This window comes from Triturus cristatus, chromosome 2_2, assembly GCF_964204655.1.
Source record: "Triturus cristatus chromosome 2_2, aTriCri1.1, whole genome shotgun sequence".
Taxonomy (NCBI): domain Eukaryota; kingdom Metazoa; phylum Chordata; class Amphibia; order Caudata; family Salamandridae; genus Triturus; species Triturus cristatus.
This window is the reverse complement of record NC_140582.1, coordinates 604,639,476-604,657,045: the sequence shown is the minus strand read 5'-3', so window position 1 is coordinate 604,657,045 and position 17,570 is coordinate 604,639,476. Positions and strand designations below refer to the sequence as shown.

At 43.6% G+C, this 17,570-nt stretch overlaps 1 protein-coding gene across 1 annotated transcript in view; it reads left to right on the top strand.

Moving 5' to 3' along the window:
• The first annotated feature begins 245 nt into the window (after positions 1-245).
• MARCHF1 (membrane associated ring-CH-type finger 1) overlaps positions 246-17,570 on the top strand; it is a 1,509,818-nt gene continuing 1,492,493 nt past the window's right edge. Inside the window, exon 1 of the mRNA XM_085641780.1 lies at positions 246-1,010. Coding sequence (XP_085497906.1) covers positions 912-1,010 — 99 coding nt within the window. The 5' untranslated portion in view covers positions 246-911. The remainder of the gene's footprint in view (positions 1,011-17,570) is intronic.

Genomic DNA, 17,570 nt, shown 5'->3' with positions numbered 1-17,570 from the left:
GTGTCTGCATGTGTGTGTAAAAATGTCTGAATGGGGAACAGCTAGCGGTCTCTGAGCCTTTATCTGCCGGTCTCTGGATGTGCGTGCGTTTCTTTCATTCAGCGCCGGCTGAACATACATACATACCTGCAGCAGTGCTGCTGCTGCTGGAGATGAACGCACAGCAAAGAGTTAACGTTTTACTAGCAGCCATAGGAAGGCACATTGCACTTGCTTCTGCCGTGTATTCCTTTTTGCACCTGATTCGCTCTCCGCTGGTCTCACTTCAAGGCAGATCCTTTGACCTAAAGAGATTAGACGCATGAGCGACAACAGCCAGCTATCCCTGCTCTTCACGGAGGAGATTTGGCTCCAAAATAGGACGCTAAGCTCCTCAGACTTGGGCGTATTGACCCAGTCAGCACGACGCGGTGTCTCGGGGCGCGGAGCGGGCGCCCGGCGGAGAATCATCCGGGGGACCGAAGCCGAAGTGGCCGCCGCGAAAAACGTGGGAGACGAGGAGCCGTCTGCTGATAGAGAGGCCTGTGGGACCCAGGTTTCCTCGGTTTCCATGGCAGTTATTAGGTACCAAAGAAATTGAATTGCCTCCCACAATGCTCCTGGGGAAAGGGTGGGGGCTGCTTCGGTAACAGAACAGAGTACTTATGACTTGCGGTATCTTCGCTTTCTGAGAATGAACAACTATCCGGATTTGATACGTTTTTTTTCTTTCGTGCGTGATCTAATGTACTTTTTAACCGAGGACCCCTGCGTGATTTGTGGTCGTCACTGAAATGCCGTTATTTTCGCTTGGCAGTTGAGCACCGGGCTTGCCTAAAGAAGGATATGAACGATTACACAGGTGGGCTGCGCCGGGGGTGTGAAGAAACAAGGCGTCCAATCAGGTGCGGGTTACCTGCAGCACCGTCGACATGCCGCTGCAGCAGATCTCCGTAGTGCCTGCACGGGAGACTTCTAGTAATGGGCGAAGTTCGATGGGGAAAATCAAAGACCGGAGCAAAGAAGCGGAGGTAAGAGCAGCGCCGGGCTTCCCATAATAAAGAGGCAGGCGTGTCACTGCAGCCAGCAGCGCTCCCTGGAGCGGCGAACGCGGCCGCTGCAGCCCTCTCTCTGCTGCACAGCAGGTGACGGCAGGCTGCAACATCATCTTGACAGACAGCTAGACACAGCATGCCCAAAACACTGCTCCTCTCTTCAGGGACCGCACTGAAAGGCGCGCTTGCTGCATCGGCAGCAATCCTGTCAGTGTGGCGCCCGCTATAAACACCAGAGTGCTGACATGGGATATTAGTTGTGTTAAGCAGCTACGCTTGCGGATGTAGTAAAATGATGTGTTGTCTTGTTTTCCTCCTCATGCTGTCTTCTATATTTTTTTTTTGTTTCTTCCTAAGGAAACAATGTTATCTTGAGGATACAATGACATTCCCTTTCTCTGAAGTTCTTCCTTGTCGGGTGTGAGTAGCTTGTACAGTTAGGGCTCTATTTTTTGGATTCTGGGACTTGTCGTTTTCCCTTGTCCATTATAGATGCAGGGTTACACGACACAAAATGCAACGACACAAATACAGGACTGGCTGATTTACGTACGAGGGAGAGGGAAAACTTGGGACTTCTACCATAAGGTAAACCAAACAAATGTAACAAAACAATTATCGCATCATCGTTGTTCTGACTGTAGGAGTCTCCCTTTTTAACGTCACGTTGCCCCACCTCCATGCGTGAGTATCTCATGAAAGCCATTTCTCCATGGCATGATGGGATTTCTAGTCCTGTTTAATCGACTAAAACCTGGACTCAATTCCCAGAATTCAAAGAAAATTCCTGGAGTGGCTGAGTTACTCGCAAATGGAACCAGGAAACGTAGGAGCTCTGGTATCTCTGTCCTTTAGAAACAATGTTGTACCTGTGGCCTGTTTTCTAATCACACCTCTCCCTTTTAAAGTAGAAGACAGTAGTAGTACGTCAAAGTGATCTAAGAACTTATTGAAAAGCAATAAGGTGCACGTGACCAAGAGCGCGCGTGCTGTAAGCGCAGCCTACCTGGAGGAGTCCTTAAACTTTCTCGTGGGAGTCGGTTCTATTGTTTGTGTTGTCAAATCGCTTGATAAATGAGCATGTTGGCAGTTCGAATGTGTCATTAGAGAAATTAAACGAAAGATGCTAATGTTCGGAGCGTTCCTCAGGGAAACAGAGGACATAGAAACACGCAGACACTTAGTGACAAACAAAAGAGGAAATTGTGTCAATAAATGAGCGAGACCGACTTGTATTTTCTCCACGTCTTTGCTTTTTCAAAGTTCCATTGTGAGAAGCGCCTTCAAAAACATTGCGAACCCATTAAGCATTCTCTTGCCTGCATGTGGCGTGGCCCTAACTCCCGGATATGCACGCGCGTGAGTGAATTTGGAAGGCTCCCCGAGTGTTTCTTTATGCTGTGTGCCTCTAAGAGAGTCTGCTCTGTTCGGCCCCCTCTACTGTGCGTCTGTGACCTGGATTTCAAAGTATATTTGGAGGATCGACACTGCTACAACCATAGGATTGATGAAAATGACTAACATTGCATTTCATGTTTCTGCTTTGCAAATGGATTCTATTACTACACATTTTTAAACAAATGTGAATTTGTAGAGCCATGAGTGTGGGGCTTTTAATCCTAAATATAGAGTATGACGTCATCTGATATGAAATTATGCGGTTGTGTCATCCTTTGAAATACATTAGTCTGGGTGTTTTCACCATGCGGACGTTTTGACAGTGGAACATCTGGGGTGTGATCTTGAAAACGATGAATGTAATTTCTAACTCGGTATCCTTTTCAGATAGATCATGTTTCCTTTTTTAGATTAATGGTAATACAAACACATTGCTGCTTCCTGTTGTCGAGGAATGATTGATTTTGTCAAAACTAACAACCTGTCTGTCCAACTTTAGCCCAGGCAATTTACAACAAGTTACCTTCTGAGATCACCGAATTAGCACTTTTGTTTAGATAACTTAAAGTCGTCAAATTATGCATCCCTTAGGATACTGCCAAATAATTCTGCGTTTTTAGTTAAAAGCACTAACTTGTATATTAAGTTTTCTCTTTACAACTGTGACCAATAGGACCCAGCCTTCTGTGTGATGTTAAATACAGGATAGGACCAGTTATAGGTCACCCGCCTACCATGGCGCCAGTGGATGCTGGTCCCTGGGTGACTACTCAGAACAAAGGTTTGTGTTCTGTGGAAGGGAAGAGGATCACAGTTTCTGACCAACCCAGTAGAGACACTAAAGAGTACTGCTTTCCAGGGTTGACATACTTGATAGAGGGTCCTTATTTATCAGAAGCGTGCCCGGTGAATCCTGTTTGTCATGCGGAGTTCAGACGAGCTGATGGGTAAGCCAGTGTCATGGAATTAATCCTTGGTCCTCTCTTTATCCTGAGCACATCTCGATCACCAAACCCGTCCTCTGATTTACAAAAGCTTGATTTGTAGAATTTCATGAACGTGAAGTAAAATTATGATAATGGAAAGTCCAACAATATGACAGATTATCCACCATCTAACAGTATGCTGCCTTACAGTAGTAGGTGAATTTCAACATATATATGTATGTGTATGTATATATGTGTGTATGTATATATATATGTATGTGTGTGTGTGTATATATATATATATTACCTACTGGCAGTCGCCAGTAGGTAGTTCTAGTTAGGACCTATTCTCCACAGGAAATAGAAAGTATGATTAGTGCTGCAGAAAGAAAAATTAGGGCACATTTTGAGTGACTTCTCAAATCCTCTTCTATTTCATTAAAACATTCTCACATTCAGACTGAAACATGCACCTTCAATACCAGCAGCAGACCTCCCTGGTGAGCAGTAGCTTTACTACAGTGATCTAATGAGCAACTAGAGTGCTAACTTTCAGAATTTATGGCAAATGTGTGACACATCTGAATGCCTTCTTGATGGAAACAAAGTAAAAAACTGAAAGTATTTCCTACTGAGGAGACTGCAGTAAATGAGGAAATTTGGAAACTTCATAAGAAATAAATCTCCCAAGATGGCTACCAGAGACAAAAGGGCCCAAATGTAGCCCGAATATCACCCAGATGTAGCCCAAGTATAGCCCAATGAAAGAATGTCCCAGAGTGTTCTTAAGAACAACTAGAGCGCTTACTGTCTTACTTATGACAAACGTATGGCACACCTGAAGCCATCTTGATTGGAATAAACTGGTAACACTTAAAACATTTAATTTAAAAAGGAACACAATGAGGGGGTTCATTTTGCCATAGAATTTATGATTAGTGCTGAAGAATGAAAAATTAGGGCACATTTTGAGTGACTTCTCAAATCCTCTTCTATTTCATAAAAAAATTCTGATATGCAGACTGAAACATGCACTTTTAATACCAGCAGCAGACTTCCGTGGTGAGCAGTAGCTTTACAATGGAAAATATAGTTCCCAGGCAAACATACACAATAATGGTACAAATTGATAAGCACAGAAGTAGTAAAACAAACAAATAGTGTAGTTTACAATTTTAATTAAAAAAGAAGATAAAAAATCACATAGTGTGAATTGACAATATACAATAAAATTGAAAATTACAATGGTACAATTCAATAATATCAATTATAAGTAGTGGCAGAACTTAAAATATCTTCACGACGCGCGTTTCGGCACAGAGTGCCTTCGTCAGGAGTAGCCACAACAGATTTATGTGTTAAACAAAGGAGGATCAATTACGTATGTCTATGGGGGCAATATCAACCAGAATTATGGATTCTTCCTGTTCTTTATATGGTTCCTTTCGTTTTTCTATGTGCGATGATTCTTTAGTAAGAAAGGGGATGGTGTCATTCGATTTCAATCCTGTTGGTCGGAAAAGTGATGTTCCTAAGTCACATCATAATGCTTCTTCCAGCAATGTAATTAATGAGAGGGAATAAAACCTTAAATTACTGATTGTTTCAGAGGATATTCTGACAACTACTCGAATACGGCAAAGCGTGTAGACATTGGATAGGCAGATAAAATGATGGCGGAGATGAGAGATACACATGCAATGATGCGGGATACGTCTCATTAATCGGATGGTTAAGTGTCTCGATTTTAAAGTTGATTCCGCTCGTCAGAGTGTTGTGTGATAAGATCACACAAAGAATCTAAAGAATCATCGCACATAGAAAAACGAAAGGAACCATATAAAGAACAGGAAGAATCCATAATTCTGGTCGATATTGCCCCCATAGACATACGTAATTGATCCTCCTTTGTTTAACACATAAATCTGTTGTGGCTACTCCTGACGAAGGCACTCTGTGCCGAAACGCGCGTCGTGAAGATATTTTAAGTTCTGCCACTACTTATAATTGATATTATTGAATTGTACCATTGTAATTTTCAATTTTATTGTATATTGTCAATTCACACTATGTGATTTTTTTATCTTCTTTTTTAATTAAAATTGTAAACTACACTATTTGTTTGTTTTACTACTTCTGTGCTTATCAATTTGTACCATTATTGTGTATGTTTGCCTGGGAACTATATTTTCCATTGTGTCTATACCCTGTCCCAGGAATCAGACTATTCCACAGGGGGTCCTTGATACTCACATGTGAGCAGTAGCTTTACTACAGTAATCTAATGAGCAACTAGAGTGCTAACATTCAGAATTGATGGCACACGTGTGACATATCTGAATACCTTCTTGATGGAATCAAAGTAAAAGACTGAAAGCATTTCCTACTGAGGAGACTGCAGTAAATGAGGAAATTAGGAAACTTCATAACAAATAAATCTCCCAAGATGGCCACCAGAGACAAAAGAGCCCAAATGCAGCACAAATATCACTCAGATGTAGCCCACATGTAGCCCAATGACAGAAGTGTGCAAAACACTAATTTTTTGTGTATTTGCAGTTTTATATAGTGCAGACTTGTCAGGTATTGGAGTGCTTTACATGAGCATTGGTTACATCACACAAGATCAAATTCATTTTGGTTGTAGACATGGGGAGATTAAGTGATTTGACCAGAATCACAGAATGTTGAGCTGAAGCAGAAACTCCAACCTGGTTCCCCAGTTGCAAAGTCTGCAGCTCTGGAAGTAACACCACATCCTCTCCCCTAGGTGCAACATTTAACCAAGTGCTCAACTGGATAAAAAAACATAAAGATTACAAATAATTTAAAAGTTCTTTGTCGCTATTTGAAAACTCAGAAAATATGTCCTCATTTTAGTTTTTTAGAGCACTAACCATAATTGTGATGCAAATAAGACCCTCTCAGATATGTAATTTCTAAAGGAAATGCTCTAGGTATTACAGTTTTGATTACGTCAAGATGATGTCAGTCGTTCCACACTTTTGTAATAAATATAGAATGTTAGCAATCTAGTTGTTCATTGGGATACTGTTGAGAGGCAGAGGCCAGGGGCACGGACTCTGAAAATTGGAGGCAGGTAGGAGAGTGCAGAGGCAACAATTTGACCACACTGGGCAGGCAGGAAGGGCAGTGGCAGCACAACAGACTATGGAGGGCAGTGGAAAGGGGGGCAGGGGCAACAAACCAACAATACAGGACTGGCAAGAGAGGCTGTGGCAATATAATAGACCATTGTGGGCAGAAGGAAGAGGCAGTGTAGTACAACCATACATGCCAACAGACCCATTTCAGCCAGAAAACGTCCAATGTTTTTAAGCTCAAATGGGCTTTACTTGATCTGTCTCCTGTCTACAATCTCCTCATTTTCAATGTAACTCAAAGGGGAAAATCAATACCCCAGTTTTTTTAAAAATCTCCCTCTTACCAAGTTCAAAATGTTCGCAAGTATGGTACATTGGATCATGGTAGGCAGGAGGAATTGGGGTAGGGACATGGACTCGGATAACAGAGGACAGGAGGGACATGGAGAGGTGCACCAAACTGACCCTACAGGGCAGGCATCAGGGTTTGCCGCAGCACAATACACCACACAGGGCATGCGGGACGGGAGTGCAGCACAACAATCCATAGACAGCAATAGGGAGGGGACAGGACCATGCACATGGACAACAGAGAATAGAGGGGAAAGAGGCAATGGTAGCTAGCTGACCATAATGGACAGACAGGAGAGAAAGCTGCAGCATAACAGACCATAAAGGGCAAGAGGGACGGATCAGGGGCATTACAATGGAACAGACAAGCCAGGAGGGAGGGAATAGGGGTCTGCACATGGAAACAGAGGGCTGGGGGCAAGGGGGTGGGGCAGGAGCAGCAAAATGACCATGGAGGTCAGGCAGGATGGGCACTAGAAACAAGACACACCATGGAGAGCAACAGTGAGACTATGATGGCATACACACAGACCATGGAGGGAAGGTGGGAGGGGGTCAGGAACAGCTAGATGACCACACAGGGAAGGTGGGAGGGGCCATGGCAGAACAGAAGACCACGCATGGCAAGCGGGAGGGTTAGTGGCAGCACAATGGATATGATGGGCAAGAAGGAGGGTGCAGGGGCATGCACAAAGGACCATGGAGGATAGAAGGGAGGATCAAGACCTGGGCACAGACAAGAGAGTTCAGGGGAAGGGGCCTCACAACAGACCGCGCGGGGCAGGCAGGAGGAGCAGTTGCAGCACAACAGACCAGGGAGGGCAGAAGGGTGTGGCAGTAAAATGGACCATGGAGGACAGGAGGAAGGGGATAGGGGCATGGCATGTGGACAGGCAGGGTGGAGGTGGCAGGGGCAGGTTACAGTCATCTGACAATGCTAGGCAGGTGGGAGGGGAGTGGCAGCTCAACAGAACACTCAGAGTAGATAGGAGTGGCAGGTCCATGGAACATGGTGGGCAAAAAGGATGGAGCAGGGGCATGCACAAAGACATCGGAGGGCAGGGGGAAGGAGAATAGGGGCAGCAAGCTAAGCACAGAGACTAAGCAGGAGGTCAATGATGGGCCATAGAATTGGGCAATGGAGGGCAGGAGGAGTTAACTGGTACATCATGCTAAATGGAGGGCAGTGGCAGCACATCAGACCATGCATGGCAGGAGGGAGGAGGCTAGTCCATGGATTCAGACAACAGAGGATAGGGAGGAGGTGGATGGGGCAGCAAGCTAACTGTTCAGAGAAGGTGGGTATTAGGAACTTTATTGTTTTTAAAATGTGTGTCTGTGCGAACTACTTAAAATATGAACAAGTATGCAGCATAATCTCACTTTTATTCAGGAAGAAGAGGACGTTTGTGACTGTGACTCCGGGCTCACTTGGCAGAAACACCCCCTGATCCTCCACCCCCATCGCAAAATGTAATGCCCGTGAAAAGGGTATGTGGACGCAGTGTTATATAGAACATAGTCCTGAGAGCACGATTGAAAATGAAAACTAGATATAGTATATGGTATAAACTATGCACCAAAAAGTGTGATATAAGATAAACCGGGGCGTGAAATATAATATGCAATACATTGTGCGCAATGACAGATTCATTGGAGAGCGCGAGATAGCACAGGCACTAGCGCGTGCTATGCGATATGCGCCTTTGAGTGTAATATGCACAGGGCAGTGTTGTGTAACCTAACTAGTCTCTAAAGTTGTAATATAAAATATGTGCTGGGGAGTGTAACGTTGCATATGCACTCTGACAAAGATATGGATCCCAGATTGTAATATGTATGGCATAGCGCTGTGCGTTATAACATAGCCATCGAGGAAGGCACGTTAGATGGGGCAATATAACCCGTGCAAAGGCTAGTGTGGCATGACATATTCACGGGATGGTGTTACAGTGCACATGGGCTAGAGAGTGTCATAGCATACGCACTAGCTGGTGGAATTCAACACAGAGGTGTGTGGCACTCGGCGGGCACTGGTGGGTGTAACACAGCATTGGGCTCCGCCAGGAGTACGCTGTGACTCTCAAGTGAGGTTTGTTTCCTTTCCAGAGAGTAAAATAAAAAGTATTACACATCCGGCGGTGGATGTGTGTTTTATTAGCCGTGAGGGGGCTTTCTTGCATAGTTTGGTCGAATTTTTGTCGAATCCCCTTTGAATGGCTTGATGTGCGTGTGTATTAAATGTGCCCGTCAATAGCTACCCATGTTTGTATAAATAAACGACAAGGGTGTCTACTTGGAGAGTACCCACCGGTGGGGGTGCTGGGATTAGGCACGGTAGGGCGTCAGACACGTCAGAGCTTCACTAGCGGTGTAAATACATTCCACATGGATTCATTGTATGCAGAGTCTCCTTTTAATGAATATCACGCAAATCGTCATGGTGATAGGTACATACGGTTTGTCCAGCATGTCCTAGGTGTTTCTATAAATATATTAAAAAAAGGAATAATAAAAAACAAAGGCCGGCCCCGGGAGATGGAGTCCCAGGGGCCTTAAGTGGCCTGAGGAGGGGGGCAACGCAGCCCCCTCCTAAAGAATTTAAAAAAAAAGGCCATGACCCGGGGGTTGGGGTCCCCGGGGCCGATTAAGGCCTTGGGAGGCCCAAATTACCTTTTTTTCAGCAAAAAAAATTAGGGTGCAGGCCCTGGGGGATGGGGTCCCCAGGGCCAATAAATTAGAAAAAGAAGGGGGGCCACACAGCCCTCCTTCTTAAAAAAATTACATAGATAAAAGACCGGCATCGCGCCGGAGGCCACGACCCCTCCTTGCAGCACTCTGGCAACGCGCCCCCTGGCCAGTTGTAAGTTGGGGAATTAATTCCCCTTCAATACTGAGGGTCCCTGAGGACCAACTAGCCCAACAGGTATCTCCAGTATGCGCCAGGGAGCTGCGTTGCAGACAGGTGTTCTGAGGCCACGCCCCTTTTTACACCTCTATGCAACGCAGCTCTGTGGCGCTTACTGGAGGTACCTAGTGGGCTAGTTTGACCCTAGGGACCCTTAGGATTCAAGGGGACTTAATCTCTCAACTTAGAACGGCCACAGTGCACGTTTACACAGTGGTGAAGGGAGGGGATGGGGCCTGAGGTGACGTGTGCAAACATGCCCTGTGGCGCGTTTTAAGTTGGGAACATAATTCCCTTTCAATCCTGAGGGACCCTGGGGGCTAACTAGCCCACCAGGTGCTTCCAGTAAGCGCCACTGCTCTGCATTGCAGAGATGTGGTGTAGGCCGTGCCCCTTTTTACACCTCTAAGCAATGCAGCTCTGTGGTGCTTACTGGAGGTACATAGTGGGCTAGTTGGACCCTAGGGACCCTCAGGATTCAAATGAACTTAATCTCCCAACTAAAAACGGCCACAGGGCGTGTTTACACAGTGATGAAGGGAGGGGACGGGGCCTGAATTAACGTGTGCAAACACGCCCTGTGGTGCATTTTAAGAGGTAGTTTTGATCCCCTGCCCTATTATATACTAGGGGCTTACAGAGGAGGTCATGCTAATCACAGGGGGACCCCAACGCATAGTGTTCCCTAGTGTATGTAGGTGTTTTCACTGTATTCTGAGTGTATAGCACTGGCTCTAGGACTGGTTAGTCAGACTCAGTTACCACCAGTATCCATCTGAAAAGTTGAGGGTACAGGATGATTTTGCAACAAGGCTTCTTTCTGCTCTTCTGTTTGTTCTTTCTGCACGTTATCCTTCTTCCTGCACTTTTCTTCGTATTTGAGGACTTCTGTTGCTTCTTTCTGCATTTCTTTTTTTGATTTCTGCACCTTTTTTCTTCTTTCTTCACATGTCCTATCTCTGTAAGCTTAGTTAGAAATTAGCATTTAAAAAACCTTTGAAATTCACTGAAAAAACCATAGGTTTCAGGCACGTTATAGTTAGGAATTAGCATTTAAAAAACCTTAGAAATTCACTGAAAAAACCATAGGTTTCAGGGGCGTTATAGTTAGCTGGACTTTTCACTCGCACAAAACCATTGAAATTCCCCCGTTATAGTTAGCTGAACTAACTAGAACTCGCGCGCCCGCAATGCACTGCTGATGACGTCACATATTACATCACTCATGACATGGTCAGTGACCACTCATGACATCACTGATGACATCATCCTTGTGATAGAGTGGCAGACCTCCTCTCCCCCTAATATAACCTTTGATGCACACATTCAAAAATAGACATACCAATACCAGTTACAACAACCTATTCAGTAATTCTAAGATCCACATACACATCCACTCATTCACCAACAGTCCTATACAGTCACTCATACATGTACTCACTCATCATATGTACTCATACACCTATACATCCTGTTACACAACGCCACTCATCCATAGAGTTACTCACACACATAGTCACTCATGCTAATAAAGAATCAAACATCCATTTACTTGCATATACAGTTATACACACACCACCACACTTACTTCTACAGAAAACTGACACATACTTAGTCTTTTAAACAATCACTTATAGAAACACATACTTATTCATACAGGAACTCTTTCAATCTCTCACTCTCACATATACTCACTTATATACACCAATAGTCACATATACTAGTTTAAAACATATATAGTTACTCATAAAGACACTATTGAGACAGTCATTCACTCACTAACACACCCATGCACACACTTATCCACCCATACAGTCCTGCACACATGCTGTCTTCAACACATACAAACAGTGAGTCACTCATTCATGCACCTATGCACTAAGTAATACCCCCCACCGAACCATACAGACACTCATACTGATACTCAAAAAACCAACTAATAACCTATATAGACACTCATGTAGCTACTCACCAACCCATGCAGCCACTTATACACAAAGTGAGAGACTGATACAGATATTTACATATTTAAACATTACTCACTAAGCCATGTATTCACTAAGATACACTTAATCAGTCAGTTATACAATCAATTTTTCAAAAACAAATCATCCATTTAGACACTTATACACCCATTTATTCTTCCATCGACCTTGAGATATACAGATATAAAACATATGTAATTTTCAGAAAAACACACATTCACTGGATGATGTCATGAGTGATGTCATGAGTGATGTCATTTGAGATGTCATCAGTGATGTCATGAGTGATGTCACTGACCATGTCATGAGTGATGTAATATGTGACGTCATCAGCAGTGCATTGCGGGCGCTAGTTATAGTTAGCTGAACTAACTATAACGGGGGAATTTCAATGGTTTTGTACCAGTGAAAAGTCCAGCTAACCATAACGCCCCTGAAACCTATGGTTTTTTCAGTGAATATATATATATATATATATATATATATAATATACATTCACTGAAAAATTATAGGTTTTACAGACGTTATAGTTAGGAATTAGGGAATTAGCATTTAAAAACCTTAGTAATTCACTAAAAAAACATAGGTTTCAGGGACGTTATAGTTAGTTGAATATTTGACTCATATAAAACCAGAGAAATTCGCCTGTTATAGTTAGTTGAGCTAGCTATAACCGATGTGCCCGCAATGCACTGCTGATAATGTCACATATTACATCACTCATGACATGGTCAGTGACATCACTGATGACATCATCCAGTGAATGTGTGTTTCTATAAAATGTAAATATGTTTTATATATATATGCCAAGGTGTATTCAAGAATGAATGCATTTACAAGTGCCTAAAGGAATTATTTCGTATGTGTGTGACTGACTGTATATGTGAGTGATTGAACATGTCTTACTGAATGCATGGGTTAGTGACTAAACTGTGTAAAGGTCTGTATTAGTCTCTCCATTGGTGTGTAAGCAACTGCATGGGTTGCTGAATACCTACATGAGTGTCTATATAGGTTATTGATTTGTTATCTGAGTATCTGTATGGGTTCCAGAGTGTATGTGTGAGTCTGTGCAAAGATGTCTGAGTAGGTGATTCAGTGGTTGTATGGATTAAAAAGTGCATCTGGAAAGGGCTGTATGGGTGAGTTAGTGTGTCTATGGGTGTGTTGGTGAGTGAATAAATGTCTCAGTGGTATATCTGTGACTAACTACATATGTTTTAAGCCACTATATGTGAGTGTTGGAGTATATAAATGAGTATACGTGAGACTAAGTTATTTCAAGAATGGGTGTATAAATAAGTGTCTGCTTCTATTAGTGATTGTATAAGACAGTAAATATCTGTTAGTATCTGTATAAATAAGTGATGTGGTATGTCTAAAAATAACAAAGTTGGTGTGTATAACTGTATATATGATTAAATGGGTATGTGATTCATTATTTGCATTACTGACTAGGTGTGTGAGTAACTCTATGGATGAGTGGCAGCGTGTGACTACATGTATAGATGTATGAGTGCATATTATAGTCCTCTATTGATGAGTAACTACATGTATAAGTGACTGGATGTGTGTGTTGACATAGGAAATAGTGAGTGCTATGTAGTATATGGCATTCTTCTGTGTATGGTTTCAAAAATAGTAGTCAGCATTTTAGAATGGGTGTATCAAAGTTTATATTAGAGCTTCTGTATGTGCATCAGATTGTCACGTGGATGATGTCATCAGTGATGTCACGAGTGATGTCACTAACCATGTCATGAGTGATGTAATATGTGACATCATCAGCAGTGCATTGCGGGAGCGCGCGAGTTATAGTTAGCTCAACTAACTATAACAGGCAAATTTCTCTGGTTTTATATGAGTCACATGTTCAACTAACTATAACGTCCCTGAAACCTATGGTTTTTTAGTGAATTTCTAAGGTCTTTTTAAATGCTAATTCCTAACTATAACATCTGTAAAACCTATGGTTTTTTCAGTGAATTTCGAAGTTTTTTAAATGTTAATTTAATATTTTAATCATTATAAAACCTATATTTTTTCTATTATATTTTTAAATATTTTGGAACTCTATTATACTTCTTGTTTTTAACTTTAAAAATCATGTAATGTTTTATATCTTCCCCAAAAAATATGTATATATTTTTTTGGGGGGAGTAAACTGCACTCCCATACCGGTAGCGTACCAAGCTCCATCACCACACGAATCCTATCGGCCATATTGCTAAACTTGTAAATGATGCGCATTTCGTATCCGACGAGTTCGTGGCACCGCGTCCCGCGTAACATCATATACGCATGAAGTCACCCCAGGTACTACTTTGGTATCCGGGTACACAGTACCAAGCCACGCGTTACATCATGTACGCATGGGGTCGCGCCTGCTGCGCGTTGCTTACTTGACAAGTACACGCTGCCAGGCCCTGTGTTACGTCACAGACGTATAGTATTGCGCCGGGTACGCCATTCCCTTTTTTTTGTCTCAAAAGTATATCTAAATAACTTTAAACCGTATATGAGAGCACGCGAAAATCTAAATTATTTTAAACATTTATATATTTCTAACTTTAATAAACTTATATTATGATAAATATATTTTGTCAAAATCGTGTCGGGTGCAGCCTCCTTGTGCACTCGGTGCAAGATTGCCATGTGACCTTAAAAAAAGCATTTGATTGGTTCATAACATTTCCCATTGTAACAGTTGTACGACCCCAGCCATTTTACTCATTCTCTCTACAGCGTCTGCTTAGAAAGCTTTATTGAAAAGCGTTTTCCTGTGATTGCCATGCATCTCAAACGTCCATCAAAAAACAAATATGTGTTACACGATGCCCCTGGTGTGTGTGTCTGCACATTATTGTGCTGCCTTTTGGCCTGCGTATTGCTGGATCTAAGGAGCATCATCAGCCACGGACAAACTGCACATCCTAGATCACATGCCCTCTCATTAACGATAGTTTCCGCCCTCCCAACACGTGCTACACTAATCTAAATTGCACACTCTGCGAGGTCAAAACTACAAAAGAAACTCATAAGTACACTTCCTGGCCAGGCAGGAACTGAACACTGCCCAAGTCCCTGGAATAATTATTCACACCCCTACACTGGCCTGGCGTCCGCAAGTCCAGCCTACTTCCCGTACGTGTAAATAGGATAACCATGACGCCACACGTCCCTCTTCTTCCACACTACCTCAAATGATTTGCCGCATTCACCTCGCATATCACAATGCGCGATAAAAAAAAAAATTATGGATCCATGAGGTGTACTCCATTCTGGCAATCAACACGGGCTCTAAATTGTGAGCCCTACTGCCCGTCGTCTACGAAAGGGATCCATGAGGTGTACACTCTCCTGCAATCAACACTCCATCTGAATTGTGAGCACTGCTGCCCATAGTGTTTGCTCACACAACAATGACAGCAGGTAAGCAGAGCGGCCTGGGTGCACAGGGCCTCCAATTGAGCGTGCTGCGGCGAGAGGGGTGGGGTGCTTCCGCCTAGCTGCGCAGGTCCGAACAAACGATATTGCCATGTGTTATGATGTGATCTTTGACCACATTCAGTCACATCTCTGTCTCATTTTAAAGACCTGCTGCACTGTACTGTAGGCCTGAGCCAGCGGGCAGCGCTGCCCTACAGACACCTCTTCAGCACGGTGCTGCGGGAGGGATGGGATGCATCAGCCAGACTGCGCACGTGCGAATAAGCGATATTGCCATGTGTTATGATGTGATCTTTGACCTCATTCAGTCACATCTCTGTCTCATTTTAAAGACCTGCTATACCATAAGGTAGGCCTGAACCTACGGGCAGCGCTGCCCTAGAGACAACTGTTGAGGGCGGTTCTGCGGCAGGGGTGGGGTACATCACCCTGAGTACGCACATGCGAAAAAGTGATGTTGCCGTGCGTAATGATGTGATCTCTGACCTCATTCAGTCACATCGGTCTAATTTTAAGGACCAGCTGGACCGTACTGTAGGACTGAGCCAGCAGGCAGCGCTGCCCTACATACACTTAGCGTTGGCTTTTAGGACACTGTAGTGAGCTCCGTACATGCACACAGGCTCCCGCCACTGCATTACACGTGCACATTATGCTTCTAGCATGCGCTCTGTTCCTTTGTATGTGAACGTTGGCATAACATATTATTATTTAACCCTGTGTATTCTCGTGCACTCCAACTCCTCTTTGAACCACGATTACCACTAACAGTTGGTAGATCGTACTTCAAAAACGAAGGATGCACTCAACTCCTATTTTCTATCAAGCTTGAAATAAACCTTCATTTACCTCCAGTCGTTTCCACCATAAAATTATTCCTCCCTTTTCAGACATTCCATTGATTGCCACAAGAAGGGCGGAGCGGGAGCTGACCCCGCAATGATGCCCTGGCATTCTGACACCTTCTATCGTGGTATCAAGACATCGTCCCCGACCGGAGACCTGGTCCATCGTACAAACATACCCCGGACTAGGAGCTTGCACCAACACGTCGTGGGACACACCAGTGGTGGCAGGTGAGCAGTGAAGCCTCGGCGTGCAAGACCTACAATTGAGCACAGTGCGGGAGAAGGGGTTGGGGTGCAGCACCCTGGGTGCACAGGTGCATGCAAGCGATTTTCCCGTAGCTAATAATGTAGGACTATATTATCAAACAACGGCAATAACATTATCACCACTTTAGCGACAGAAAACGGCCGTTAAAGCAACGATAAGGGGTTGATAATATGGCCTTGTAAATTCCCATAGAAGCCCAGGTTCACACCAGAACCTGGGCTTCTAAGGGAATTCACAAGGGCATATTATCAACCCCTTATCGCCGCTTTAGCGGCAGTTTCCTGTCGCTAAAGCGGCGATAATGTTCTCGCCCTTCCTTGATAATATGGCCCATAATCTCTGGCCTCATGTATTTAATTTTAAGGACTTGCTGAACCACACTCTTTCTCGCAGACCCCAGCGTCCTATACAAACGGGTGACAGAAGGTAAACACTAAGGGCTGGGTGCAATAGGCCGACACTCTGTCTCCTCCACTCTCTCTTCTTTTGACTCCCCCTTCCCTTCTCCCTTCCATCCACTCCCACTCCCTTCCATTCTCACTATGGTCCTTTCATTCGGACTACCTTGCTTTACCTCTTCCACATAGCACACATACTTATGTTTCATTTTTGTCTTGCAGGTTTCCTACGCTGCTTCCACTGGAGTCCAACCCACGTTTTTGTTTATCATACTGTTCTATTAAAGTTACATTTCTATTTAATTCTGTTTTAATAAAGGTTACTTAATTTTGCAAATAAATAACTGAGTGTATAGGTCTTCTTTTTCTGACGACACTTGTCTATTGTTTATTGTGAAAATCATCTGTTTATAGGAGATTTTAAGGACAACATTATTTAATATTAGAGTGCACCTACCAAACATAATCTAACTGACTATTAGACAAATGAAGCCTGGGTAATTGTACAACTGCAAGAGTTCTATGAGTGTATCACTTTATAACACCATAAGTACTGCCCGTGTGATTACAGAACAAATAAGGCACTGCCTAGGACCACTGAGGCTTCAGGGACTACCGAGGCCCACCCTGCATATTTAAATAAAGACCTGGAGTGTGACGATCCCCGGACTTCAGTTGGCCTCGAACCCCGTCGAACAATTAGTAAACAATACCCGGGAAGGTGGCGCTCCCCTAGGCTGCAAAACGTCTCTGTGCCCTTCCACGCCTAATTTACATGTGACATTAAGATCCCCAGTCCTATAGAGACCCCGCAATATATTAATTGGATTGGCCACGGAACATTACCCACCCACCAGGGGCCTCATTTAAAAGAACAGGTGGGACCCCACTTTTTTTTTT